The 27,487-nt window shown below is 42.2% G+C and overlaps 2 protein-coding genes across 4 annotated transcripts in view; one reads left to right on the top strand and one right to left on the bottom strand.

The window, feature by feature from the left end:
* Positions 1–306: 306 nt before the first annotated feature.
* Positions 307–8,140, top strand: sqlea (squalene epoxidase a). The gene is made up of 11 exons (XM_085473462.1): positions 307–1,812; positions 2,633–2,891; positions 4,112–4,289; positions 4,585–4,681; positions 4,806–4,919; positions 5,474–5,645; positions 6,133–6,228; positions 6,596–6,738; positions 7,009–7,105; positions 7,244–7,331; positions 7,795–8,140. Exons 1-11 carry the CDS (start codon positions 1,534–1,536, stop codon positions 7,985–7,987), a joined length of 1,716 nt encoding a protein of 571 aa, XP_085329588.1. The 5' UTR covers positions 307–1,533; the 3' UTR covers positions 7,988–8,140.
* A 2,991-nt stretch (positions 8,141–11,131) lies between these two features.
* oxr1a (oxidation resistance 1a) overlaps positions 11,132–27,487 on the bottom strand; it is a 183,954-nt gene continuing 167,598 nt past the window's right edge. For 2 of the 3 annotated variants that reach the window (XM_085473459.1, XM_085473460.1), the window contains 10 exons: positions 26,580–26,764; positions 24,552–25,228; positions 22,174–22,339; positions 19,961–20,126; positions 16,930–17,010; positions 15,416–15,538; positions 12,957–13,109; positions 12,763–12,858; positions 12,007–12,080; positions 11,132–11,581 (listed from right to left, as the gene is read on the bottom strand). In XM_085473459.1, coding sequence (XP_085329585.1) covers positions 11,446–11,581; positions 12,007–12,080; positions 12,763–12,858; positions 12,957–13,109; positions 15,416–15,538; positions 16,930–17,010; positions 19,961–20,126; positions 22,174–22,339; positions 24,552–25,228; positions 26,580–26,764 — 1,857 coding nt within the window. In that variant the 3' untranslated portion in view covers positions 11,132–11,445. The remainder of the gene's footprint in view (positions 11,582–12,006; positions 12,081–12,762; positions 12,859–12,956; positions 13,110–15,415; positions 15,539–16,929; positions 17,011–19,960; positions 20,127–22,173; positions 22,340–24,551; positions 25,229–26,579; positions 26,765–27,487) is intronic. The other variant, XM_085473461.1, reaches the window with a different exon arrangement.

Raw genomic sequence — 27,487 nt, 5'->3', positions numbered from 1 at the left:
GGAGTTGTTGGCATGCGTTATTATTGTCATACACTGTTATTTCATGGTTTCTATAGCACAGTGTGTACCTGGTGAATTTACATTGCTCAGATATATTAATCATTGACTAACAATTTAGTCATTTTATAGATTCAACACTAGTGGAAGTAATATTCAGAGCGTTTAATCACACAAAAATACTAAAATCACACAACAAAAGTATTCATAAGTCTATAAAAACAAAGGCCCCTTCCAGAGCTGAAGCTAACAGCATAAATACCTCTTACCTGTTATGTGTTGGTGTAGTTTATGGACTGATCGAGTTTCTTGATTAGTTTGAAATATTTAAGAAAAAAGGAGTGAAATAGACACTATTATTAGTCCCAAGTAACACCTTCAGACAGTTACAAGGACATGTTTTAATTAGCAGTGTTTAAAAAAACACTTCTAGTGAGAAATGCAGCAAATGATTTAGAGGCTGGAGTTATAAAATACTGCGCATTTCTGCATGAAAACGGACTTCAATAAAGATCTAATCTAACATATGCAGGCTGACTTAGGTGTTTACATGTGAGATGAAGGCATTTTAACTCAGACTGTGTTGTATGTATTAGAACATCACACTTTGTAACTCTTCATATATTTTTTCTATATAATTTGAACTCTTACAGACTGAAGCAGCTTTTTAATCCTACCCAAACAAACACGACTCATTATCACAGCTTCTCCAGCTGTGTGATATCGTCGATTTGATTGATCGATTGATTGGATGTGTATTACGTAAACAGCGCTGACAGCGCTGTCTTCAGTAAGAGCTCTCACTCTGCACCTTTTCCCGGATAACAGGGCGTGTGATTCAGGGTTTAAACCTGGACTGTGAAGTACCGCTTTGACGTGAAGACGGTCGACGTTAAAACTCTCACTATGGTGTGTTTTAGTCCAGGCTAGTTATATTTGTGATTTACTCCGTACTGGCGGCTTTTCTTATCTGCTCGGGTCAGAGCGCGTGGGCAGCGGTTATGAGTGACGCGGAGCAGGACTCCTGTCCCACATGAACACTCTTTGCTCCCACTCAGCCTCTGAACTGTAGAAAAGAAAGAAAGCGCACCTTTTCCACTGACATCAAATCATACTACCATCCTACTGGACCGCCGTCCAATCAGCAGGCCAGAAGAGGCCCGGTGCCGGCGTGATCAACCAATCAGCTCGTAGCGTGAGCTCTGCTTACCATCACGTCTGTCCTGATTGGAGGGCTGAGCAATGGGAGCGGCGGAATGTGAAAGCAGCCAATCGAAAGTGGTCCGTGTTTGTCATTGTCATAAAATATTCAGCAGCATCACTCCGGCTGTCTGTGACCCGGTGACCATGACTTACAAAGATACCTGCTGGTTCCGGGCTCACTAATTTACTCCAGAGGAACCTAAAAAAAAATATACAATACAACAATTATTATTTGAACCTTTTTGTCAGGCTAAAACTTTTCTTTCTTCTTCCTACTTTTGAACTTTAGCCTTAATTTACTTTTTTGTAAATCAAAAAAAAAAAAGAAAAAAGATGTGGACTTTCCTGGGAATAGCAAGCTTTACGTACCTTTATAAGAAGTCCAACATGGTGTTGAGTTTTGCTCAGAGAGACCTTGCGATGGTTGCAGCCTTATTCTTCACAGCCGGCCTGCTGCTCTCGTATATCGCCTATTTTCACGGCCAGAAGCTCCGAGTCTCTCGGGTGCTTAATTTCTTCCTGAGCAGCCTGTCTTTGTTACCTGTTATCAACCACTTAATCCCCCAAACTGCAACGCCGAGGAGCGAGAAAACAGAGAAGAGCTGCAAGAAGGTAAGACACCTCAGCTGGACTCCTCCAGGTTTAATTATGGGAACAAAGGGACACACGGGGTGATAATAGTCAGAAAACTAGATTCATTTTCTATTCAGGTCAACTTATGTTTTATAGAGAGAGTAAAAAAAAATCACAGAGATTTAACACAAAGTCGGTTAAACTTGCTTTGGTACTCATGAAGAAGATCAGCAGGTGCCGGATAGGGAATAATCCACCCCCCACCCCACCCAAAATAGAAGAGTTTAAAGGTGGTGGCCCAAACCACTTCTCTTCTTCCTCTCCAGACTTGTTTGTTGCTAGTGTAATTGTCACTGCTGGCGGAATAATAGTGGGGTTGCACAGGTAGCCCAGAACCTTCAGGATGGCAAATTCATACGTGCCTCTACAAAAAGGTTCGCTGTGTCCCCCAGAACAGCCTCAAGAATGTGGATGAGGTACCAGGAGACAGCCGCTGTTGGGAGACTTTTGGCCTGAGTTTGAATCCAGCCCCCACTGTCGTGTCATTTTGTTCTCAACAGATTACACGGTGTGAAGATTTTCAGCCTGTTCACCAAGAGCTGGTGTTTAATTTAAGTGTCCCCCTCCTTCTTTTTTTTGCCTCTTTTTTTGCCTCTTTTTTTTGTTTTTTTGAGCAGCTGTATTGAACTCTTCTCCCCCCCCCCCCCCCCTCTCTCTCTCTCTCTCTCTCTCTCTCTCTCTCTCTCTCTCTCTCTCTCTCTCTCTCTCGCTCTCCCGAAAGCCTGGAAGTTTTGAAGTGTGTCCGGTCAGAGCTTATATGACTGTTTTACACCTACATTGAAAGTGTGGTTGTTCTTAGGGCCGGAGAACAAGGAACAGAGTGGAAACGGGCTCCTCTGCCTCACTCGGTGCCTCAGCATCTGGCTCACCTGGGGAGCGGGACCCGGATGTGGTGATAGTTGGGGCAGGGGTTTTGGGCTCGGCGATGGCGGCCGTCCTGGCCCGGGATGGCAGGAGTGTTACGGTGGTGGAGAGGGACCTGAAGGAGCCGGACAGGATAGTGGGGGAGCTGCTGCAGCCTGGAGGATATAAAGCACTCAGAGAGCTCGGACTGGAAGGTCTGTTACTTCACAAGCACTCACCTGTATGACAGTTTAAGCCTTTCGCCTCGGAAACTATTTTTCAAAAGCAATGAGGTCAAAAGCCGATTATTATTTCTTTCTTTGTGGCTTTAAAATATTTATCATGCCCGTCATATATTTTTGCTTTGCTGTGTTCCCTGAGTGGGCCTCACTGAAAGGTGATATCGCGTATTTCCATACACCTATCAGAATTAAGCAGTAAATTTAAGGTAAAGTTAAGTGAAGATAAAGTTTCACGTTATCATAAAATGTTTCATTTCTTAACCTCCTAAGACCGAACTCTTCCATGGCATGCATTTTTAATTTCTCTTTGATATTTGGGCTGATTGGGACCTGATGAATGTAAAAACAAAGAATTATCAGATTTTTTTAAACTTAATTTTTGTTTCTAAGATAAATGAGAGCCACATATGAGGATATTTGTTTAAAACTTCGATAGAACAGTAGTATAATGTCCTTGTAAATGGATATCAGGCCCTTGTAAACAAAAATTGAGCATTTTTGAACCAAAATTGAGTATAAATAACCCAAAATGTGATGTCCTCATAGGGTCCTAGGAGGTTAAAGAAAAGAAAAACAAAGCATTACATGGTTCTAACACCAATACTAGCGCTGATACTAGCGATATTTGGCTCGATCCTCCCACCTTTTAGAGAATAACTGTTAAAGACAGAAGAAGATAAAGATAAAAAACTTTTCATATTTCCCATTTGATCTTCATTTAGTCGTTTTTTCAGCACTCAGCATGATGTTGGCTGGTTACTTTTTGCTGGGGGTCCGTCTAACGTTGTGTTTGGGGCTCCATCTTGCTGTAAATGATACTGTTAGAAACTTAAAGCTGCGGCAGATATTTAGAAAAAGCTGCTGCTTTCCCCTCTCTGTTCTAAACGCACTAGTGTAGAGTATGCATACATGATATGAACTTTTATTAATAAATATAATCCAGCAGCTCCCTCAAAGCTTTATGAAATTATACTTGGAGCAATACTTCTAGATCTCGATGTCACTCTTTAAGGACATCAAATGTATCCTGTCAGTAACTTTGGACTTTCAGTGCGCACCAGTCATTTCAACCTGATCCTGTGTTATTTGACCCACCGTAGCCACTTTTAACCTTTGCGCCGAGTCATCTGTGGACTAAATAAATAGCGAATATGCGATGTGTAATAGTTATCTGTTTCTGTGTTCGGCTTCAGGTTCAGTGGAGGGTCTGGATGCTCATCTGGTGCACGGCTATGTGATCCACGACATAGACAGTGGCGCCGAGGTGGAGATCCCCTACCCAGAGCAGGAGAAAAACATCCACTGTGGCCGAGCTTTTCATCACGGCCGATTCATCATGGGCCTGAGGAGAGCCGCCATGGCCGAGCCAAAGTAAGCAGAGTCACGAATAAGAAATATTTTAGGTGCCAAGTGGCTGATATGAACAGAAGAATATAGGACCTGCTCTTCTGTCCTACATGATTGCTCTGAGTAATAATAAGAATCTTGGTTTACTCACTGTATGTCTTTATACACAATGACAGACTTTCAGTTAGAGAGATTTAACATTCAGCTAAATCAGAGACACATATTGCGCTTAAGGAGTCAGTCTTTACTTTTCTATGATCTCTCTGCTCTGTGGGCAGGAAAGTCCAGACGTTTCTAACTGTCTAATTGCGCCCCCTAGTGTCACATTCATAGAAGGCACCGTGACCAGTTTGCAGGAAGAGGACGGCTGCGTAACTGGAGTCCAGTACAAGGATAAAGAAACTGGAGACATCAAGGTGAGAAGAGGGAGCTCAGTGGTACCAGCAGAACTGTTAGACACCGCCTCGTGTTTCCCTCTTGCCTGCTGAAAGAAATACCGTATTTACATCAGAGGGTGTGTGATGACTGTGTGTCCCGCAGGAGGTCCACGCGGCTTTGACTGTGGTGGCCGACGGCTGCTTCTCCAAATTCAGAAAGAGCTTGGTGTCCGGGAAGGCTCGCATCTCCTCTCACTTTGTTGGATGCCTGATGAAGGTACGTGGAGCTCAGGCTGAAAGAGTGACGCGCTGAAATGTGTTCTGTTACTGATGAATCCTATTCATTTTTTTCCCCAAGAGTATATTTTTCAATTTTAAAACAAGAATTACAAATCACACAAAGGTGCACAAAACTAGAAGAAGATGAAAAGCAGTCTGCAACCAGCTGTAAGAAACTGTTGTGACTGCCTTTCCATTAGAGCTCCCACAGAAAACTGAAAACAACATCCCAGAACTGTAAAACTCATAACCAAAACTTTTAGGGGTGTAGGGTGGGGTCATGTTGGCAATCCATGAAAATATGGCATACATCCTCCCAAGGTCTTCAAGGTCAGCCCAATGATTTATTGGTTGAAAATCAATGCAAAGCCTTATTACTTCAAACCTTTTACATTTCATACCTGCCTTTCTTTCAAGTTCACCACAAAATATGTTATATTTTTAAAGACTGTATAGTAAAGAGAAATACCTAGTTAGTTAGCATTAATATGTAGTATAATAATAATATACGATAAACAATAATAATAATGAATCCACCACTTTTCTCTGCAGGACTGTCCGCAGTTTAAGGCAAACCACGCTGAGCTGGTCCTGGCCAATCCCAGCCCAGTGCTCATCTACCAGATCTCCTCCTCTCAAACCAGAGTTCTCGTGGATATCAGGGGGGAGATGCCTCGTAACCTGCCAGAGTACATGGCTGAGAAAATCTACCCACAGCTGCCAGGTGAATGATAAAGAATTTATTTATTCTTGAAGGGTTGTGTCTTTGTGTGACAATCCCTGATAAGCAGAGAGAGAAGAGAGAAAAAACACTGCTGAGTGACAAATGAAGGTTATGTGGAGATCAGAACAGTCAGACCGTGGTGCCAGAAGCAGGAAACCATTCAGAGTGCTGCTGGTGAGGAGAAGGTGCGCACCTCCCAGGAAGCTGCAGTCGACAGAACTGACATTCACGGTGTGCTCTGCTATTCAGCTGAAATATCAAAGCCACAGTATTAAAGCAGCCACCCCAGTAACCTTGACACAGGTCCAGCTGGAATGCTGGAGTCAGGCTCACTGATGAATTGATAAATGTACATTCAGAAACCAAAAAAAAGCTTTTTCTTTTTTTTTCCCCTGTGCATGTGCGCAGCGTGCACCTTTGGGCTTTCATCCACAGAGCTGGCTCACTGACCGACCTCCTGCATTCTCCCTTTCTCTCCTTCCTTCAGAGCATCTAAAGGAGCCTTTCATGATGGCGCTACAGAACGATCGACTCAGGTCCATGCCTGCCAGCTTCCTACCGCCCTCCCCTGTCAACAAGCCAGGTACTGAAGTCTTATTGACTGACTGATTTCTGCTGGAAGTGGCCCGAGGTGTGTTTGTGATTTTGTGATTATGTATGTTTCCGTGTAAGGTGAAAGAAACAAAAGAAAAGAGCTCTTTGGACTAATTAACAGTTCATTTGTATTTGAGGTAAATAAGGATTTTATTGACCTTTTAGGAAACAAGTAGAATCCGGGGTAAGAAAGGCTTAACTTAGAGAAACCATTTTTTTGGAATGCGTCAAAGAGAGACAAGTATAATTCTTAAAGATGTGCTTCGCTTCCAGCTGAGATGTTTGCTAAAGTGCCGAAAATTAAAAAGACCATCTGGAGATAAGATTCGAGACAAACAGCTGTCTGTTGTTCGCAGGCGTGCTCCTCCTGGGTGATGCTTACAACATGAGGCACCCTCTGACGGGAGGAGGGATGAGTGTTGCTCTTAATGACGTTCGTATCTGGAGGAGTCTGCTGAAGAGCATTACCGATCTATATGACGACAGGGCCGTGCTGCAGGTGAGCACACATTTGCTTGCTGTAACTAGAACACCTTTCCCCAAATTCAAAGGATTATTAAAAACAAAACAAAACTGTGTAGTGTAAAAATAACAGAAAGCACATTCATTGATTTGTTTTTTCTAAGTCACATTTTGTGTGACTGCAAGCCACAGCTATATTTATGCTGTCAGATTTTCTGTGTCCTTTTATTTCCTCTGCTGTTGGTAAGAAGCTGCAGCCCAATGTGTGCAATATCACACTTTTTTTCCCCCCTCCTCTTCTCAACAGGCAAAGAAAAAATTCGACTGGGAACGCAAGTCATCACATTCTTTTGTGGTGAATGTGTTGGCCCAGGCGCTGTATGAGTTGTTTGCAGCCACTGACAGTGAGTGTCTGCCTGCCTCCGTCTAATGGCACATGAAAAGCACTGATGGAAGATAATAAATGTTGGCTTTTAGTACTAAATTCAAAATCTGCATTAATTGTACTTTGGATTCTCATCCATGTTTTTCCTGTTATTCAGATTCTCTTCATGAGCTGAGAAAGGCCTGCTTCCAGTACTTTAAGCTCGGTGGAGAGTGCGTTGCTGGGCCTATTGGACTCCTCTCAGTGTAAGTGCTAAACGCTTTCCTCCACAGCAAACCAAACTGAACAGAAGAGTTTGACATTTGCGGAAGTTTACCTGGTTGCCTTCACTATCCCTATTCAGTATAGGAATAGTGAGACTTGTGACATGTGACATTACAACAGGTACACTGCTAGCTTAGCCTAGCATAAAAGCTTGTTTCTGCTGTCAGATCCTCCAGAGCTCACACTGCATCTCTTTCAACTGCTGCTGGGAGGTAGTTAATGTCTGATCACATAAAGAGTTTCTCATGTAACACCCAGCAAGTGTTTACATATACTACACATTTATCAGTGAGCTTTAGAGGAATCTGTGTTCAGAGAGCCATGCTGGCTTTTTCCTCACTGCTTCAATTTTGTTTGTCTTTGATAATTTTCAAAATCTAAAAGCACTTTTAGATATACGATTTAGGGGGTTGTAAGTTTGACTTTTTTCTTTTTTTTGGACAGATTGTCGCCCAAACCCCTGACCCTTATTGGACACTTCTTTGCCGTGGCGCTGTATGCAATCTACTTCAACTTCAAGTCTGAATCCTGGAGCACCAAACCCCGAGCTTTATTTAAGAGCACAGCCATCCTGTACCGAGCCTGCACAGTCATGTTTCCTCTCATCTACTCTGAAGTCAAGTACCTGGTGTACTAGAAATAAACTGCGGGAACACTTAATGGGCTCAACTGGAAGAAAAAAAGTTGACTTCCTGCTGAAAATGGCACTTTTAGCCAGAATTGTTCTCTTGATGATTTTCTACAATATTCTTCTGCCTTACTGAAGATGGTTCTACATAATGCCTTTTTCAGCTCTTTCTTCGTTTTGTGCTCACCCACAGTCTGCCCTGTCTCCCAAGAGGACCGGGGACTACATTAGTGACAGTTATTCCTGCCAAACCTGAATTTGATGAAAATACATTGCCTCTTTTTTTTTTGATGATGCGGTGTTTGGGTAATTTGGACAGTATTTAACGTGAGAATCATTCTGCTTCACTTGAGATCTACTGCACTGATGATGACAGTGTCCTACAGAGGATGTTGTGGAAATTGCCTGTAAATTGCACTTTAAGTGAATCTAGTGTTGTGCCTGTTTTCGTGGAGGAAAAAGTCTAAAGACTGTCAAACTTTGTCTTCTACCGTTTCCCCTTTAAACAAGACTGTTGCTTTAACCTTATTGTTGTAATGCGGGACGTTTTATAAGACATTTGTTTCTTTACTCTGACTGTGCAGCTATTTGCCAGAAGATTATAATTTCAGAACCCAATAATGATCCCCAAACTGTTTTACTCGTGCTGGATGTCCATAAAGACCTGACACAGCACGAATGAATGCCTCGGGGGACATTTGGATTGTGTGGGACCTGAAACATCAGGAACAAGTATGAAGCATGAAGCTCAGGCATTTGTTTCCTCTGAGCTGACGGACAAGGAACTCGAGAAGATTCAGCACTGCTGTTTACCCGTGTTTGCCCGTTTTGTTGAAATAAATCAGGACACAATTTTGTCAGTGTATCATTTTTACTGCAACTTAATTTGTTTGTCATTTTTTTTAATACTAAGATGTCTAATAACAAAAAGAGTGACTATACCAAGGACACAAATGGACACTATTAACTGTGATCAGTAGGTGAGGCTCACTCACAGCTGCAGGATCCATCGTAGCAGCACAGCACTTAATATCCATTAGAATATGATGAGGTTTTCAAAATTAAAATGGTGTCACATTTTATTTTATATATAAACGATGTATAAATATACAACTGTAGGGAGACCAAACCAAGTTTTGTTTATTAAACCAGATCGGAGGAGAGTCCCCTGTGATTTAAAAATACTTGATATGTAAAATTAAAAACTCAAAAACACAGAAATGAATATTGGATTGACTGAATTGGTCAGTCTAGTTGCATAACTTAGCTTTAAAAGTATTTCTCCCCGAGTAGCTGCACCAGGTAACACTGAAACACGATCATGACAAGACAAAGTTTATGATTTTGCATTCAACACGTAGCAACTAATAATCTGAAACTGCATGAGTGTCATTACCACAGTGGCACACTCCAGACAGCAAACACCTGCAACCTTATCCTTATCAATCGGTGCAGCCTTAACCACACGAAAGACAAAAAATTAAAACAGAAAACAAGGTTAGAACAATTACTTCAGCTTTATTGGTATTTATACATCACTGGTACATCATAGTCTGGTGAAAGAATTGGAAGAATTATCCATATTATTCTTTGTGACTTTCCACGAGGACACGAATACTGGCGTGGAAGACCAGAAAGGGGGCGGGAGAAAGCATCACGGCAAGGGGAGGGTCATGTAATGTACACGTTCCTTCACCCGCCATCATCTGTCTGCATACCTACCTGTACCTACTGGGACTCACCTGGCGGCCAAACGTGAGGAGCAAAACCGAAGCCTGCTAACACATTTAACCACATTCAACCCTTCTTCCTTCTTCCATTGTGTCATTTTTCCTTTTAGACACAGTAAAAGGGCTTACCCCTGTTGATGTAGGTAGCAGCAAGCTTTCTATTAACAGTTAACATCTTAATGATCTATTTAATAATAATAAAAAAAACAAAAGGTACTGTACAACTACTGCTAAGAAAACCTAAGAACCTGGCCTTATCGCTTTTACACCAGATTAAAGTGCTAGAAGCAACCCATCAATCCACACTTTATTTTATATATATATATATATATATTTATAGCAGTATGTATTTATAGATATCTATCTATATATTAGGAACAAATCTACTATTTTAACATTAATTTACAGGGTAATATACATTATATAGTAACAGCTGAAATATCAGCACAAATATAATCACTGTCACACTCAACAGCAAAATATATATATATGATTATATAAACATATATAATCATATATACACCAATATATAATTGTCATATATGCATGTAAAACAGTTAAACACGTCTCAGGCTCTTCAAACGATACCCAGAAAAAGCAAGTGTGTATCAAGACGTAAAAGCTTTACAAGTCTTCCCTCTTGAAAGAGCGACAGGCGGCGACGAAATTGCCACGACCTGCGGGTTATTTGAGGTCACAGGACAGTTATTTTGCATATTCCACAAATCTATTGCAACACGTTACTGTCTACAAACAGTACAGCCAGCATCCTGCGAGAGGAGCCGGTGTTAGCTGGACTCACACATACACCCACTGAACAGAACATTACGACGATGGGTGATCTGATTATAGCTATGTGCTTTCAGATGGTGTGCTATGACAGTGAACAACAGGAGGACTACAATACACGATACTCTATAAGTTTAGCCTCAGAGGACAACCAAAAACTGTACTGTACTGTGAAAACACTACCCCGCCCCAAAAAACTACACACACACAGCAAATATTCTCCCTTCTCTGAGTCGAGTGTCATCGTATCCTGCTGCTGATGTGTTTTGTATGCGCGTGTTTACCACAAATCACCACTTGTACTGTTGACAGTCCGCCATCGCCAAGAGGAATGGAATGTGTTCAGGTTGCGTCTCTCCTAACTTTGTCTCCCTTTGTCAAAACTGAGAGCACAGTGAGTAACGTCCTACCGAACCAAGGAGATTTTCGGGGGTCTGATAGGGTGCAGGGGGGTGGGGGACTCCTTGAGGTTCCGTAAAGGTCTAATGCACAATGTGGGGCACCTCTCTCTTCTTGCAGCAGTCCCAAACCTTAGCCACCATCATCTTCACCACCTCTGAATGGAGAGGAGCTCCGACGGTCCTCTTCAGTCATCCCCGCCCCGATTCCCTCCCGTCATTCCTCACATACAGCCTCATATTAGCGACACTTTATTCACTTCCCCCTACTCTGCAAAGATGCTGCACAAGGCTGTAACAAGATACACACAAAGGTCATTTTTCACAAAGAAAAAAACAAAAAAGAAAAAGAAAGAAAAGAAAAAGCTCTGTAATAACTGCAGTAGTAACGCACAACAAGCATCCAATAGCTGGCTTCCAGCCTGGGGAGCCCTGGTGATGTGCAGTTAGGTTTGGGACGTTGCCATTGTTCTATAGGACTCCTACTCACTTTTTTTTTTTTTTGCCCTGTTCCAGGACTTGTTTTTCCCCCCTGTGTTACACGGTTTGATTATTCAAAAGCCCAAATCTCTATGTCCTGTACATAAAAATCCTCTTTTTTTGAGAGCATAGGGTTCCCAAATGTTTTACAGGAGTGGCTCCTGCCGTGGTAAAGGTCTCCGTCCAGCCACAGGCCAAACTCCCCACTACAGAAGAAAGAAGAAAATACATTAGACAACTTCAAGCCATTTCAGGATCAGCAGTAAAAAGCCTGCGTTTTATCTCAATTTATGCTTTTAACTTGCAGGTGTAAGTGTACTGGGCAAAGTACCAACTACTCAGTGTGATAGCTAACAAATGGCACATACATATACAACTTATATTACTGATCGTCACCATGACATCAATTATTTTAATCAAAACAAAAGAACGTTTTATATCTGCATGTGATCTTATGAGCTCCGCAAAAGTGCAAATATCTTAATAACACCATTCTTCTAATGCAGTCCACATTTCTGGACATCAGCAGGCTTGTGTCTACTTTATGTCAATCTGAATTTAAATTTGACATGCTGTCATATTTAATTATGACAAATATGTTGCACCAGTGGTCTGTAGATTTCTGGCTCACCTTCCTCCACCAAAAGCTAAGGAGTCCATATCCCCTTTGATAAAGAACATGTTGTCACCGGTCCACTTGTACACCTGCCCATGATACAACAGAGCACATATTAGAAGATACTGTATGACATATTCAGTGATGATATAAGAGAGAAAGAGAAAATGTAAACTAAAAAACACTTATACAGCATATACATCATATTTAATTCTGTGTCTGCTGCTGATGTATGAAATAATTTGTCTCACAAAGCTTTAAACACAACACAAAAGCATATAAAGGTTAAATACCCACCGTGCTAAGTCTCCTATATACACAGCAGGCAAACATGCCTGAGCGGTCCTTTGGAGTGGTTTTTACAGCCACTTCCCATATATAACACAACCATTCTCCTTCTAGGTCTTTGCCAACTCATGAGGGAAATATTTGGCTCCTTAGCTGCTAAATGCTTCTTTCTGTTCACCAACTACTTGCTGACTGACTGGTGCTGAACAGGGAGTGTACACTGGGTTTTAACAGGGCTTTTGCACCAAAAACAGCTGCCTGCTAAAACTGGGAGTGAAGTTACAGAGAACCAAAGCAGTAAAGCTGGTGGCCAGAGAGCTAAAACAAGCTGCTGAAAGCTCTGCAGAGGTGGGGAGAACTGCAGGGTGTGTCGCTATGAGCAAATGCAAACATTAGTTCTCCTCACTCCTCCATTATTGGAGAAGAATATTCATTCAGAAGTGCAAAAAAGTTACAAAATCTAACAGTGACAAAATGTTATACCTCAAACTCTGGATTAAAGGTGAAGAGGAAGGTCTCTCCGGTGCCATAAAAGCCATCGCTGACCTTAAAGGGCTCGGATGCCAGCGCACCAAACACCTGAAGTTATTAAAAAAAACAAAATGACAACAACAAAAAGGTGATCAGTACCATAACAATGTGCCACTGTGGTTAGCTTCTTAAATTTGGGCGCGTACCTGGCCGTCGCTGTCTTTAATGACCAGGAGCACCGGGGTGTCCTGGGCCTGCATGGATCTGTACAGCGTCTTAATGCTCATGCCGTGCTTTGCAGTGCCAAAGACCAGCGTCCATGGGTACCCGATGGTCCGCGGAGGGAGATTCCTGGCAAGCTGTGTGCGGGGAAAATAAATTTAAAAATACAGAGATGAAAAAGGAAGGGAAAAAAATGAAAGAAAGAAAATGAAACACAGAAAGGCCACAGCCACCAACGCTCAATTACATCTGCGGTGACCTTTTAACACTCTCTGGCGTTTAAGGAGGAGTAACAGGGCTGAAAACAGTGAGAGCAGTCTCAAGAGAAAGAGAGGCCCAGCAGACCCTGAGAGAGCACGCTGCCCTGCTGCTGACTGACTCGAGGATTAACGGCGGCTGTGGTGTATGGGGAGATAATGCCGACAAGGCGCCGGAGGAGCGGTACAACTTATGTCTCATTTTAATGGACAGATAAAACAGACACTGACTAAAACATGGAATTAAAGTGACAACTTTTTACTGCTATACAGAACAAGGACCTTTAAATGTTCTGTTCACGCTCAAACAATTCCTCAGTCCCTTTTGGCATTTTTCTTGTTGGATCAGCACTTGCTCCAGTGGTGGAGCTGCAGCAGTCATATAATCAGCAGGCTGGGAATGAAGCCACGATTAGGCGAGGCCTGACTCAGCTCACCTCTGCACTGCTTTGAGCCAGGCCTGAGCCCCGAGCTCTGTCCGCAGGGTGATTAAAGAAAGCTTGCATATTGGCACTCTATTGGTTAATAAGCCAAGTGGGACTAATTTGGAGCTCTGGGTGTGTGTTAACTTGCAGTGCCTGCAAGGCACACAGTACACCTAACAACAACATGAAAGGTTGGTGACTTGGATGTCTGTTTCATGCATTTCTCTTTCATCTTTGTCACCGCTTATTTCTAACTCTTTGCGTTGGCAGGATTAACAAACCAAATCTACCTGAAATCATCCGGAACACAATAAATAAAAGAGAACATGTTGATTCCTGCTTTGAATGAGCAAACTATCCAGTTCATGTTTCAGCGCCTAATGTAAAGCGTCCTGATTTTCAAGTGGCTGTCGTCCTGAGATCACAATTTGTAAGTTAGACCGCCATGAAACTTTACACACGTACTTTACAGCTTAATCAATACTATGATACTGATAACATTTATTAAATCAGCGTTTTTCATGGAAGGAATGTAACATTAACCTGAGGAATGGCCAGGTTATAACCAGTCAAAACTAATGAGATTTCACTGCTAAATCCTCACAATAACTTTTATGTTAAAATTCTTATCACCTGCACTAGGAGTCTGGACCTGTACTGACAATATATATTAAAGCCAGTCACCAGCTGGTCACCTGCTCATTTTTACTGGTTACCTAAATTTTAGCTTTAGCATTTTAGCTAGAGTTAAGAAAACATCATCTACTGTGGATCCAACAATTATTTTTTAGATTCTCATCTCTATATGATATTTAGAGAAACAACAATTGCAAGTTTATGTTACTAATGTCCAGGGTGGAAAGAAAGCTAATCTACAAAAGAAGTCAAAGCAGCAGTAGCTGACACCCAAAGGTATATTTTAAGGCTTTCGTGTTAGTGTTTAGTTTTCCACTAACTGACAAAGCTTTGAATGGACAGCAGTACTCTCTGTGATGACATCATAAACATTGTAACAGGGATATCGTACAAATGTTGGTCACTGAAAATAAGCACTTGACAAAAATCAGGCGATTTGTTTGTCGGTGCTGTTGCTTCTGCTCAGTGTATCCACCTACCCACCTAACAAATGCTACTAAACTTATTCAAGCAGTGAATGAATCCTTTTCCCAAACACACAGTTGGAAATCAAGACTGCAAGGTAGCTCTATGAACTGATGACTTAATTTGTTTGGGTGCTACGACATTTTGAAAGTAAAACAAATCCTCAGTTTTTTACATGTCAGATTTCCAGCCTGACACAACACACAGGCGTCTCACAGAGATTTAAAGACTAAGATGAAGAAAAAAAACAAACAAAAACAAAAACATTTAATGCTAATCATTATCAAATCATAAGAAATTTCTAAATATTCTGTGGTTTCCATTTTGTATCTGTAAAAACAAAAACTAAAAAGCTTACTGCCAAGCCTACTGGGTTATAATGAAAACAGGGAATCTATTATATTCACTTTCAACATACACTAGACAGTGGGACTATTTTCATCAGTTGACACGCCTGTGTATTTACAGTAACAATTGCACAGGTAACACTAACATGGAATAAAAGACAGCATCAATGTTCATTATAACAAAGGAACAGGCTACCCGGATAACAAAAGAGGAACAGGCATGTGCTCTTAGTTTTGGATTGTTGTTGGAAAAATATTAAGTTTAGAATACCGTCAAGTTGCATGAGATGAGATTTTCTGCAGCAGCACTTACTTTCTCTATCTGGTCGGCCTCCAGGAGTTCGCTGGGTTCTCTGAGGTTGGGTTTGAACGTGTCGGGCTCCAGCTCAGTTTTGACCGCGCCATGTTTAGAGTTCACCTCTTCCTTGGTGGTAATCTACAAGCACAAATACTTGTTAGAGATGCACTGACAAGACGAGCTGCACTTCCAAAGAGCTCTGATACTGGATGCGTTCAAAATAGCTACGGTCTTCCAGTTGCTACTTTTCGTAAAAGGGCAATGACATGACCGGCTTTACTAGTCAGGCTGTCTACTAACTTCCAACAGACATCTGTGATCTGCTGAGGCTACAAAAAAATTGGACAGGAAAGTATTAAAAAAAGACAACAACGTAGAACTAGATAACCAACTCCACAAAGCATAACAAGTTCAGCTAAACAGGCTGGGCGATAGAGGAAAGATGGGGAAAAATAGCTTTTTAACTATAACTCAATCTCACTAACAAAATGTACATTTTTCCTCCATTTGGGGGCTTTTCATTGTAGCCGTTGTCCTGCCAAAATTACAAATGCAGTGTTTGCTAGCAACACACTGATAATCCAACAATGTGATGATGACAGCTGAATATCTTCCTGCCACTCTCTGATGCCAGATGACTAGGATCAGTTTGGCACAAGTGGGAGAAGCATTGCAGAGACACTGTCTGGGAGAAGAGAATGCTAAGTGAATAGGAAATCGACCCAATGAATAATTTGCACTCCTATGTTTGACATTTTCTCTGACCAGCCGACTGTTTGGGTTATTTATCTTTCTCAATAACAGAGGCTGATTGTGGAGCACTTCGCCACTGATGACTGGGATGCTATCATGTTTCGGTCCCCATTCAAATGAGGCCTGCCTGCATTGTCCTCAGAGAACATCATTCATCCTGTCAGGGGAGTCTTACTTCAACCCTCTTTCCAATTCGCCATCTCTTTGTTCTGCAGTCCTTCAATGTCTCTCGATTAGTCCTAAGGCAGGCTGCGCTCTTTACATTCAGCTCATTTGAGTAGTACAGGCAATTTGTATTTTCGAAAAAAGTTCTACAATAAAACCCCATCTGTGTGTTTCCTGTATACAATCTACATATCCATATAGAGCTAGCGACACTGATCTACCAGACTGATCTAGTGGAATGAAGACTAAAAATGTTCACCGAGTCTAAAAAGAAGCCTGACGCATGAAGATAAGGCTGCTGTGACGTGAAAACCTCATCGCTACGAACAACCTGTCTGTAATGGAATGATAAAAACTATTTTCAGTCGACTGCTCAACAAGTTATTGCCAATGTTTGGCGTCTAACAAGCTTTGAAGAGAATATGTGAGCTGAAAGTACTACATTTATGTTTATTTAAAGCAACAGGGGCATCAGGAACAGGAATAGCAGCAGCAGCAGCAGCAGCAGCAGCAAGTAAAGCTTCAGTGGGGAGTCTAAAATAGACCGTGTTGGTGCAGCAGATTTGGGCAGAGTGAAGAAAGAGGGGGCAGACGGGGTTTGGTCAGGGCACCTGGAGTCGTTTGCAGAGCGAGCGCAGATCTTCGCTGTTTAGCGCATCGATCCGACGGTGGTACTCCGTCAAAGACACTACCTGGTAGTACAAAAACAGGAACAGGTGGAACATAAAACTCTGCCACTTCTAATGCTGACCATGGGGAGAAAAAAAGTTGAGTTTTGGAAGTCAGTGTGCGCTCAATGTACACTCCTCTGTTCCAAGAAGGTTTGTGTTTGAGCTTTGAATAAACAAACTTAACAAAATGTTTACTTTGGGTAAAAGAGAAGGGGTTGGAGTCTTTCAGAGCACTCAGTCGTTTTGCATGTTTGTGTAACGTAATCAATAAAACTTTCCTACTAGATTGATTTGGTTATATTAAGTATTAACTTGAACCAAACATCGCTACACTGGAAAGGAAAGCACAAGCAAGAGAGAGACTGAGACAGAGCAGGAGTGAGAGGGCTCCTTAGAAGTTACACTAGATTTTGGATGTGTGAACATACAGTGATAACAACAGAAACAGCTGTGGTCTGACTGCTGCAACACGGTTTGCTGGAAATCACAATCCACCAAACTACAACTCAGACAGACCAACACAACACAGTGACCTACTAAGCATGGCTTCATTCCAACAAAGTTCCACCCAACAGACAGCTGCAGCCTCCAATAATCCACTATGTCTCAGCAGAGGGAAGAGACTCGTGTGTGAGATCACAAACAGTCATCTAAACACTCTCAGAGATCTCTCTTACAATCATGAACACCGTGAGAGCCTCTTTTCATTAATTTTTCACACAGCTTAGATAATCTTCTAGTCACCTCGTTGCTACAAGTGTAAATAACTTTTTAGTAAGAGGCTACCTTTATACAAGTCTCAATAATGCAGCAGGAGTGGTAAAAGACAGCCCTCATAAAAAATGCATCTCTGCTAACCTCCACCTGCAGCTAAGGGCACTTTGGTAAGACTGAACCTGAAAACGGGCAAGCTAGTAGCACGTTAGCTTGGAGGGGCTGCGGCAGACTCAGACGTGACTGAAATGATGACCTGGAGCGATCAATGTCAGAGGAAACAATAATTTAAAAAAAAAAAAAAAAAAAAAAAGGTCAGTGATTGAATTTTACCAGTGTGATAAAACAAGTGGCTAAATGAAAGGCAGAAGTACGGTTTATGAAACTGAGGGAAAAAGTCAAATAGCGTAACTTTAAATAAACAGGGGTATGACTACAGAGCTGGATCCTCCATATGTCACCTGGGTCTGGAAACTTTCGCACCCCGTACAGAGCAGCGCACATCCTCGCTGGCCAAAAGAGATAGACAACGGATATGAGCTCTGTCCTGACTGCCAAACAGTGGTCACATAGTAGCCACTTTGTTAAACACCAGTCACTAAACTGCACCGGGTCAAGCTAAAGGGCTAGCAGGCTAGTTAGCCTTGCTAGCGACTTAGCGGCATGCTAATAATAATAATAACAACAATAACAGAAAGCAGGGATATACACTGGTGTAGACAGAAAACATGAAGTAAGCGACATACACAGGTGTACTTAGGGGTCAGCTGTTTCTCTTGCTCCTTCACCCTCCTAGAAAACATTTCCTGTCGAACTGGGCGAGGTTAAAGCTGGAAAGTCATATTAGTGATCCCTTAAGTTTTCCCAGTGTAGCCCCGAGTTGGTATTGAGCCTGACAGCCCGCTTGACTAAAATAGAAACACTTTTCCCCCCAAAAGGGTCTCTACTCCGTGTGAGTTGTGTGACACTGCTAACATCCAATAACAACACGGGTTGGGAGGAGACCCGGTTTCCTATTGGATAAAAAACGATGATGCCATCCCCTAACTGACAAAATTTAAAGATACAGTACAGCAATATTTCAGGAGGTATACACTTGTATATTTTAAAGATTTCTGAGTGATAACAAAAAGAAAACATTAAAGTGTATTACATATATTATAAAGTTAAAAAATATATATTTAACTAAAACAAATACAATTAAATGTAAAGCTGCTTTAAAAGTCTGTTTTGTCAGTCTTGCATTAAAAACAAACACAAAACTACTAGTTGAATATCCATAACATCGCGCTGTGAAAAAGACATTGCTCAGGTTCCTATTTACTGATTCTGTAATGGATCGTGTAGCCTCTGTTTGCCAGAAGCCCAGGGAGAAACAAATCAGTCCACTTTGTTTCCTACATCATTTATTTACATTCAAAGTTAAATGTACCCCCATGTATCAAATTCTTCACACAATGAATTCATCCTTTCATTATCCACAGGGCTGTCTGAAGTCTCATTTGACCAAATCTCATTCACTCTGCAGAGGCTAACAGCCCTCTCCTCTGCACTTTCTACTATCACTTCTGTAAATCTAGACTAAAGACACTATGAATAGCAAGTTTTGCAAAGAAGGAAGGACTAACATCTGTGCCACTTTTTTTTTTGATTGGGGGGGACTTTTAACAACTCAAACAGCACGAGCAACTCATAATGGTGTTTTTGCCATTCAGCAAAAGACATTGTGAAAGGCTGACAAACAGGAGTGACAGTCACACAACATGTGGTGAAGCTACAATACAGCGACTGAGAAGAATCAACAATTACACAAACATGCAAAACACTTTGGTTGGAAGTTCAGAGAAGCGCAATTCCAAGCAAAGCAAGTGTTCACACGTCTTGAAGAATTTACACGTGATAGAAAACAGACAAAAAAAATTACAGTTAAACCAAGAAATGTGCAGTGGTACCCAGAGGTGCAAAATATAGAAGCAGAATACAAAACTGAGGCTCAACAAGTACACATCTCAAATGGTAGCACACATTACGTTTACACTATGCATTGCATAATGAAAGCAAATTAATGTTATTTAACATTTAATTTAACATATATAACAATAAAGAGCAATTTTAACACATACGATCGTTTGCTTCACAGGATATGGATTAAAGCACAGTGGAGAACTCACTTAATCCATGTCCGCTTGGCTCATGACAACACAACATGTGCACTTTTAGTAAAGTGAAGAAACTGTTTTAGCTGTGTTGACCTTACCTCCCACTCCTTGACGTTGAGATCGGTGATGGGCTCATGCTCATTTGTTTCCTTCACCTCATTCTTCTTGACAACCCTAAAGCCAGGCTCCTGTCCCATCCCTCCGACCCCCTCACCGTACATGTCTGGGCTCCACTGCATGAAGAATACATACAGGTGGTCTGACCTGCAAGAGACAGTCAACACAACATTCACATATTATTATCCTATATGGCAAATGTGTTTGCTAACAGCTACTTACTTTCATATTATGGGAACCGTGCTACACTAGAACTTATCTGACGTCCTTTTTTTTTTTTTAAGTGGCCACCATCTCTTGGAGAAGACGACTGGATTCTTAGCTGCTAAGAATCCGGTTAGTTGGTGTCTTTGCCATTCTACCATGTAGGGCAGGTAGTATGGAGCAGATTTATCGGAGTGGGTGGGGTGCTTTTTTAAGAGATCAATGTAAGCCATATGATTGAACCAAAAGACTAAAGTTACACGTGCCAAAATAAAGGAAAGCAAAACAAATCAAAAAGATAAGAGAACCTGCAGAAGTTGCAAAGTTTTTCATCTTTCACTTTACATGCAGTGACACTCGTCCACTCTACATAGACAGAGCAGCTTTAAGTAGAGACATCAGTGGTCAGTCTCTCAACAATGTGGCAACCATTGTGCCCCCTCCCCTCTCATGTTGGAGACAGAAGAGGAAATCGCTCGATGTCAACCATGCAAACAACTGAAAATATCAAATAACACATGAAGAAGTTGCAAACAAAAACAGGACACAGCCTTTGTTGTGCACTGCTCGGGTTGGTATAGAGAAAGAGCTGTGACAGAGACACGCTGTTGGGCTCTATTCAGTGCTATAGTTGTGTATGGTTCATTCAGTACCCTCCTTTTCTACCAACAGCTATGCAAAAACACTTAAAGACACATCATCCAGGTCGCAGCACATCTGGGTCAAACTACAAAGAGACTAGCAGCGTATAATGAAAAGCACAGTTGGCAGCTATTGTTGTTAATGAAGAACACAGCAACACCTTAGCCTGGTTTCAAAAATTAGTAAGTGGCATGTATTTTAATACTAGCTTTGAATCTGCCATATCCCTGGGCGATTAATCATGAAAGTAACGAGCATCACAGCAAACTTGTTGCTATCAGGTGGGGAATAGTGTAGCTAAGCATTAAAAAAACAAAACAAAACAGGGCTTTAACGGGCAAGATTTTACAAGTTCAGAACGAACAATGATGGCAGGGAAGTTTCTGCACTCAAGACACTCAACACATTGCATGATGAGGCCATGATTATGGTACCATGACTAAATAAAAGAGACAGGCCTGTTTATCTGACTCAAATGTGATTAGCAGCCTGGATGAGTGCCACGATGCTGCAGTAAAACTATAGAAAAATACTAAGAGCAGAAGTAGCTCTGTGCAGCATTTTTGTCTCCTTACTTTTAAAAGGAGTCCTAAAGTATCCACAAACCAGCGACTCTGCAGTCCAGTCTGTCAAAAAAAATGACCCTTTTTTTTACATTTTAAAGAAAATTGACTTATTAAATGAAACTATTAGTTCAATTGGGATTAACACGCCAAATAAACCAATTACAAGGAATTGGACTGGAAGCACACAGTTTCTTGTGATATGTCGCCTTTCAGTGTGAACCGCTCTAATGTAATTACGACTACTGCTGACTTGGCAGGAACTGTACATCCACACTGATCTTGGAAAAACTCATCAACAAGCCGAGGCTATTTTCAGCTGACGTGAAACATTACAGATTTCGGGTCAGGAAAAGTTCATGAACACATTCATGGGTATTCTGAGAACACAAATCATGGGCTTTTGGAAAGAAATAAGACAATCAGTCGCGTGTGTGCCCCTGCGTTTCCCTGCAGAGTGAATAAATAATAAATCATCTTGCTGTCTAGCACAGGCGGCAAAGGGAAACGGGCACAAGCCACAGTGGGAGTTGGATCTGACACTGAAAGCATGTTTGATTGGTTTCAAATATTAAAGGCAGTGGAGGTTAGGTGGCTGAGCTATTGTTGTTTGTTAGGGATATAAAAGGATCATAAAGGCTCACTTTACATTGTTTCTATCTCAGATACTTCAGTATTAGCTGTACGGTTTTAAAACCTGTTATTTTGATTACTATAAACCTCATAAACTTGCACTGAAACACACTGTGCTAAGCAGTAGCAGGAGGTGTAGCAGAGATACTGACCTTTCCTGCGGCACAGCGAACCAGTACTCATGCTTCTTTCCCAGCTGGGCGTACTGCTGCATGGAGGCGCTGGCGTTGGAAACAAATGTCTTCTTCATAGGCTTCCCCACTCGCAGACACAAGAACTTGTGAGAACGATGCTTCCGCCTCTCAGCCGACCCTGTACCTGGACAAGGGATTGATCACATGGTCATAGCATACATATCTTAGCGTGGCTAAATGACTGTTTATTCTACCCTAGCTCTCATTCTTTACTTGAGTTTTAAATGGATCAAGCTGAAAAGAAATGTGTTAGCAAGAGTTAGAGTCAGGTCAGTTAGGCTTAGTTAAATATTCTGTATCCAATGACATCTTACAACAAAATACAGCTGCCTAACAAAGTCGCACACTCTTTTTATTAATGGCCTTATTTATGTGACCTAGTTTTCTGTCTTTTATTTACTGGTTACTTCAACTGGCATTAGTGATTTTGTGGCAGAAACATAGCAGATGACAGAAATAAATAGAGTGGCACACTATAATTGATAGTGACACTGGGCTTCTGCTCATGGTGCATTATCATTGGCCTATTATGAGGCCACAGCCCTGCTAGCCCAATGAAAAGGGCCAGTGTAATATCACCACGGCAGTCATATGGTACGTGCTCCCGATCGGACAGTATGTAACTGGGAAATGATGACAGAAAATAAAGATACATTTTTCAAATGCATTAATTTGATCTGAATCTGCTTGTTTTGGTAGCCGCTGCTGTCACTTGTGTGGGCTGTGCTAATGCACACAGAATAAAAGGGCAGCCCTGCTGAGATGCCCGGGAATTAGAACTGCTTCTGCAGCTCAGCTCTGTGTGCGACAATAATTGCCAGAGAGAAAATGGTAAATCTTTCTCCCACTGTCTCGTCCGCCTTCCTCTCGGGGAGAGAAATCTGCTCGGAATCACAAGTACGTGTTCAGCCAGAGTGGGTTATGTGGACACATGTGAGTCAGTGATAGAGACAGACTCGAGGCCACTGTCGGATAACGAGACTGCTGCTGCAGTTTTTCAACTGATAATTGTCTACATTTTACAATCCATTTTCCAAATCACAGATGATTTTTTCCGAGGATCTCTTGAGCGCTTAATGTATTTCCCGACTGACATATTGCTGCAGCAAGGTAATCCATCACAGTGAACCCTCAGCTTCCTTTATAAAAAGTTACAGAAAGTCGAGCACTACATTTGCAAGCTGTCTCAAAATTGAACTCGAAAGCGAAAGCATAAGCCAGCGCAGACGCTTTAAAAACAATGATGTGTAGTCGTGAGTTGTTGCATTACAGTGGCTCCTGTTGAGCTGCCCGCACTCTAGACAATAACGTTAAATAAAAGCAACATTTTGTTTGCTTTTGAAGGCGAGGATACCATAATGAAACAAATGGAAAGCAGCGGCTGCCTGGAAGGTCATGCAGCATTGGAAAAACTAAGTGGGTAGGAATGTTACGTATTTCACTTCTTCAAGGCTGTTTTGTGTTGCACTTTATTATTTCTCTGGCATTTGTGGCCACAGAAAGAGATATTTTGTTTGGTGTGGGGAGACTTGAATGTAGGGAACAATGGCCCTGGAATTTTAGCTCAGTTATGGCACTAGCTACTTACAAAATATGAAAACCTAAACTTAAGAAAATGTATAAAATTGCAAGTATCATTAAAGCTTTTTTTTTTTTTTCTTTTTGAAAGATGCTTTTTATAAGTTACCAAAAGGTATTTTTGATGTTTGACATTGTCAGAACATTAGTAACCTATTGTATTATGCTTTTATCATGCCACTGAACACAATCATATTGATTCCTCCTTGTGGAGTTTGTCTAAATGAATGTGAAAGAAAAACTAGAGAAGGAGGTGAAAATGAATAACGCCTCTGTGAATGCCATCTCAGAAGGTGTTTTGATGTTGGGGTTTAATCGTCACTGTGTTTCCCCTTTGAGGGGGCAGGTGTGTTTGTGGCATTGTGCCGTTTGATAGGCTTTAGCTTATCGCCAAGGAGGAGTGGCCCGGACCACCAAAGCCAGAGATCAAAGAGCTGAATAAAGCCCCATAAAGCCTGGAAAGCTCCACCAAGCTGATACCAGCAGAGACGATGCCATTTCCCTTCGTCTTTATATTCCAATTACTAGCAGTGAGGCAGAGCAGAAACGGAAAGGTTATCAGGAACTAACACGAGAGAAGCGATTCAGAGGCAGGTATTGAGCAGACAAACTCACTTTGATAGTGTTAAAAAAACGTGGATGCAGAGGTGCAGCTAAAAGACAACATGAGGCCAGATTCATGGTCTGAAATGTCTTGCAGCTGCAGCCTCAGGTAGAAATGATTCGTTTCCTGACTGTAAGTCAGCATGTGTGTTTACCCTCTGCAGAGTTCTGCACACCGTCCCTTTGCGTCTGTTCTGCATCCTCCTTCTCCTCCTTGCCTTGTTGCATAGTGTCTGTTTGGGAGGCATCTGCACCCTGGTTGGCATCCACCTGTGGACTGGCTGAGACAGAGGTGGTTTCTGTGGCACCAGTGGTGGCTGAGCTTTGGGACCCTGGGCGAGAGTTGCTGCTGCTGGGACCCTGGGCCTGGCTAGTGGTGCTGCTGGTGGTGGTGTTATTGGTGGTAGTGGGTGTGCTTGGTGGCTTCTCTACGCTGTGTTGCTTGGATCCCATTGGGGACTGGTTATCGTTCTCTGTGGCAGTTTCTGATGGATTGTTCTCTGCTTTCGACACAGTAGGTTCTTCCGGCTGGCTGGCCGAGCCACGGGCACTGCCTGCGGTCTGGGAGCTGGCAGCCTCCACCTGGGTGATGGTTTGCACAGACTCTGTGGAAGCGCCAGACGATTTGTCTAAGCGCAGATCCTCACTGGATGCCTGCTCCTCCTCCCGAATGGGGGACAGCTCTGTCTCGGTGAAGACGTCTTCGGAGAACGAGCCCTCTGTGCTGCGTGGGGCTGTGCTGCCGCTGTCATTGGTCCCGGGCTCCTTCAGGCGCTGGTCTGGTTCCTTCTGCTGTGACGGATGTCTCTCTGCAGGCAGGGGCTCCAGGTCACTAGAAACATTAAGCAGAACATCACAAAGTTCAGCATGCAATCCACAGAGGGATCAAATCTTTACACAAATCCTGTTTGACAGACTGGGGCCATTACGTTTGAAATACGGGTGGCATTTCAAGTGTTTTGGAGACCCAGGCTAAGGAATGTCAACTTCTGCTGCGTCTTTTTGGTCAGTGTTTCTAAGGTTTGTGTCCTTTAGCCACTTCTTGATCAACGATTACTTAAAGTGAATCTACAATTTGATGTGTTTCCCAAATAAAATCTCACTGAAATCTAATATTCACACACCATATTAGTAAATTCAGCAACAGGTTTCCTATAACTGCTCTTGTTGTTATAGGTTGTAATGTACTAATGAATGAGATTGAACTCAACTGGATAGTAAATTATGATGCGATCTCCCATCATTAAACTGATTTTGTTCACCATATTTGTGTCATGAAAATTCCCAAAGAGACCCTTGGTTAATCATTAGCCATATCCTGAATAAATAAATTGGTACAAATAAAAAAAAAGTTCTGTGTCTCCTTTTTGGAGAGGTCAAGCGCAAACAAGAAACACTTGTGTGCAGCGTAACCAGCACAGTGTGCAGAAACCCATCCTGCAGGCACTTGTTGCTCAGCTGTGTAGTAGAGAGGGGCAGAGGGAGAGGAGACAGAGGCGACAGGCCACAGCTGAGAAACAGCTGGGTCTGGCAGAAAAACCAGCCATTTGCCAGCATTATAACTGCTCCACGGGCAACAATCAACCAACTAAATACAGCTTTGCCCGGACCCTGCTACCACCAGAGGAAGCGTGGTGTTCAGGGTGGGAGAATAGCTCATCAGGGCTCATAACGCTGCAAAATATTTATCACTTAACTTCAGCAACACTAAACAACCAAAGTAAAGAAAAAAACCCAAAACAGATTAATCTGTGGGAGGAAACACAAGTGAATCGTTTGAAGTGGCTGCTTCCTCCCTGCACTGAGAGGTGAGCAATCACAATGTAGGAGGGCAAAGGCACACTTCATTAACCCCACTGTAATTGCCGTTTCCTTTTTATTTTGGCGTGTAGGGGAAAGGAATTAAACTGTCGGTTGGCTGCTGATGCAATCTGACTATGGGTGCAGCAGAGGAAAAAACATTGATTACAGCGAGGCTGCTGCATTTCTGTCAGGGTGAAAGTAAGAGACGGACGCGTGGAAGATATTAACTCAGAGTAAATGAACAGGGATTTATGTAGGAGGAAATCAGAGTTAGAGGCATTTATGGCTGCATATGCTTTAAATAATGACATCTGTAGTCCACAAGTCAGCTTCTAGTACAGCACAGCCTGCGCATACTGTACGTCTGTGTTTTCTCTTACTCAGGGACGGTCTCTCTGATCTTGGGGTCAGTGATCTCCTTGCAGATGGCAGCAGACTGCACCTCCTCCAGGGGACACATGATGCCGTACTCCTCGCACCCGTGGGCCTGTACCAGGGGGTCCATGCGGTGAGGGTCGAACATAATGTTGTTGGGCGTCACCAGCAACACCCCACTAACTGCGCCCTGAAAGCAACACAGAAAATAAAGGGAAAAAAGAGGGGTGGGTGAGGAGATCCATCACACCCTTTTTTTATACATCAAAGGAAGCACTTAGCATGTTATCCAGCATGAAAGATAATCAAAAAGCACTCTGCAATATAAACAACCAGAGGCCGAATCCATTTTAGACCACAAATGTCCTAAATCAAGTAGAATTATTGACTGCCAGCGCTGACCACTTCAGTGCTTTCATTTGGTACCTGGGAGTGAATCAGCTGCAGTTCGATACAATGGATCTGTGTGTGTGTGACAGGCTGTGTGTATTTCATACTACTGACCAGGGGGTGTGGGTGTTCTTAAAGGTGAAATTTTTCTTCCCTGCTGTTCAGTTGTTTTTATTCACACTAATATCACAGCTCAATTTAGTCAGAAGAACTGCAAACACTAATTAAATTTGCCTCCATCACATTTAGAGCAGGGGCCTGGAATGTGAGGCAGGATTTGGGCTTTAGTAACGTTACTTCTAGATGAGCCACGGTGCTGCATACCTGCATACCCAATCACGTTTTACAAAGGTACCACCTGCTGACCAATCATCACCTGACCTGGAAGACCCCTCTATAGTTTCTAGAGACTGTCAACAAGTTTTATGCTTTTCCCTGATGCAATGTTAAAGCGTTTTTGCCCTATAAGCCTTCATACAGTGATATAAACCTAAAAGAGAACAGCTAAACCTTGATCATGTTG

Source organism: Copadichromis virginalis, linkage group LG11 (genome assembly GCF_057382275.1).
Source record: "Copadichromis virginalis isolate Kocher_CV1m ecotype Utaka linkage group LG11, C_Virginalis_male_GT1.1, whole genome shotgun sequence".
In the NCBI taxonomy this organism is placed as follows: Eukaryota; Metazoa; Chordata; class Actinopteri; order Cichliformes; family Cichlidae; genus Copadichromis; species Copadichromis virginalis.
Note: the sequence above shows the minus strand (reverse complement) of the source record. Positions and strands in the feature narration are given on the sequence as shown.

Excerpts from the sequence above, each read along its gene's own strand:
- sqlea (XM_085473462.1), top strand. The coding sequence starts at position 1,534 with ATGTGGACTTTCCTGGGAATAGCAAGCTTTACGTACCTTTATAAGAAG. Across the intron at positions 4,920-5,473 it reads TTGTTGGATGCCTGATGAAG|GACTGTCCGCAGTTTAAGGC; the intron begins GTACGTGGAGCT and ends TTTTCTCTGCAG. Across the intron at positions 7,106-7,243 it reads GTTGTTTGCAGCCACTGACA|ATTCTCTTCATGAGCTGAGA; the intron begins GTGAGTGTCTGC and ends CCTGTTATTCAG.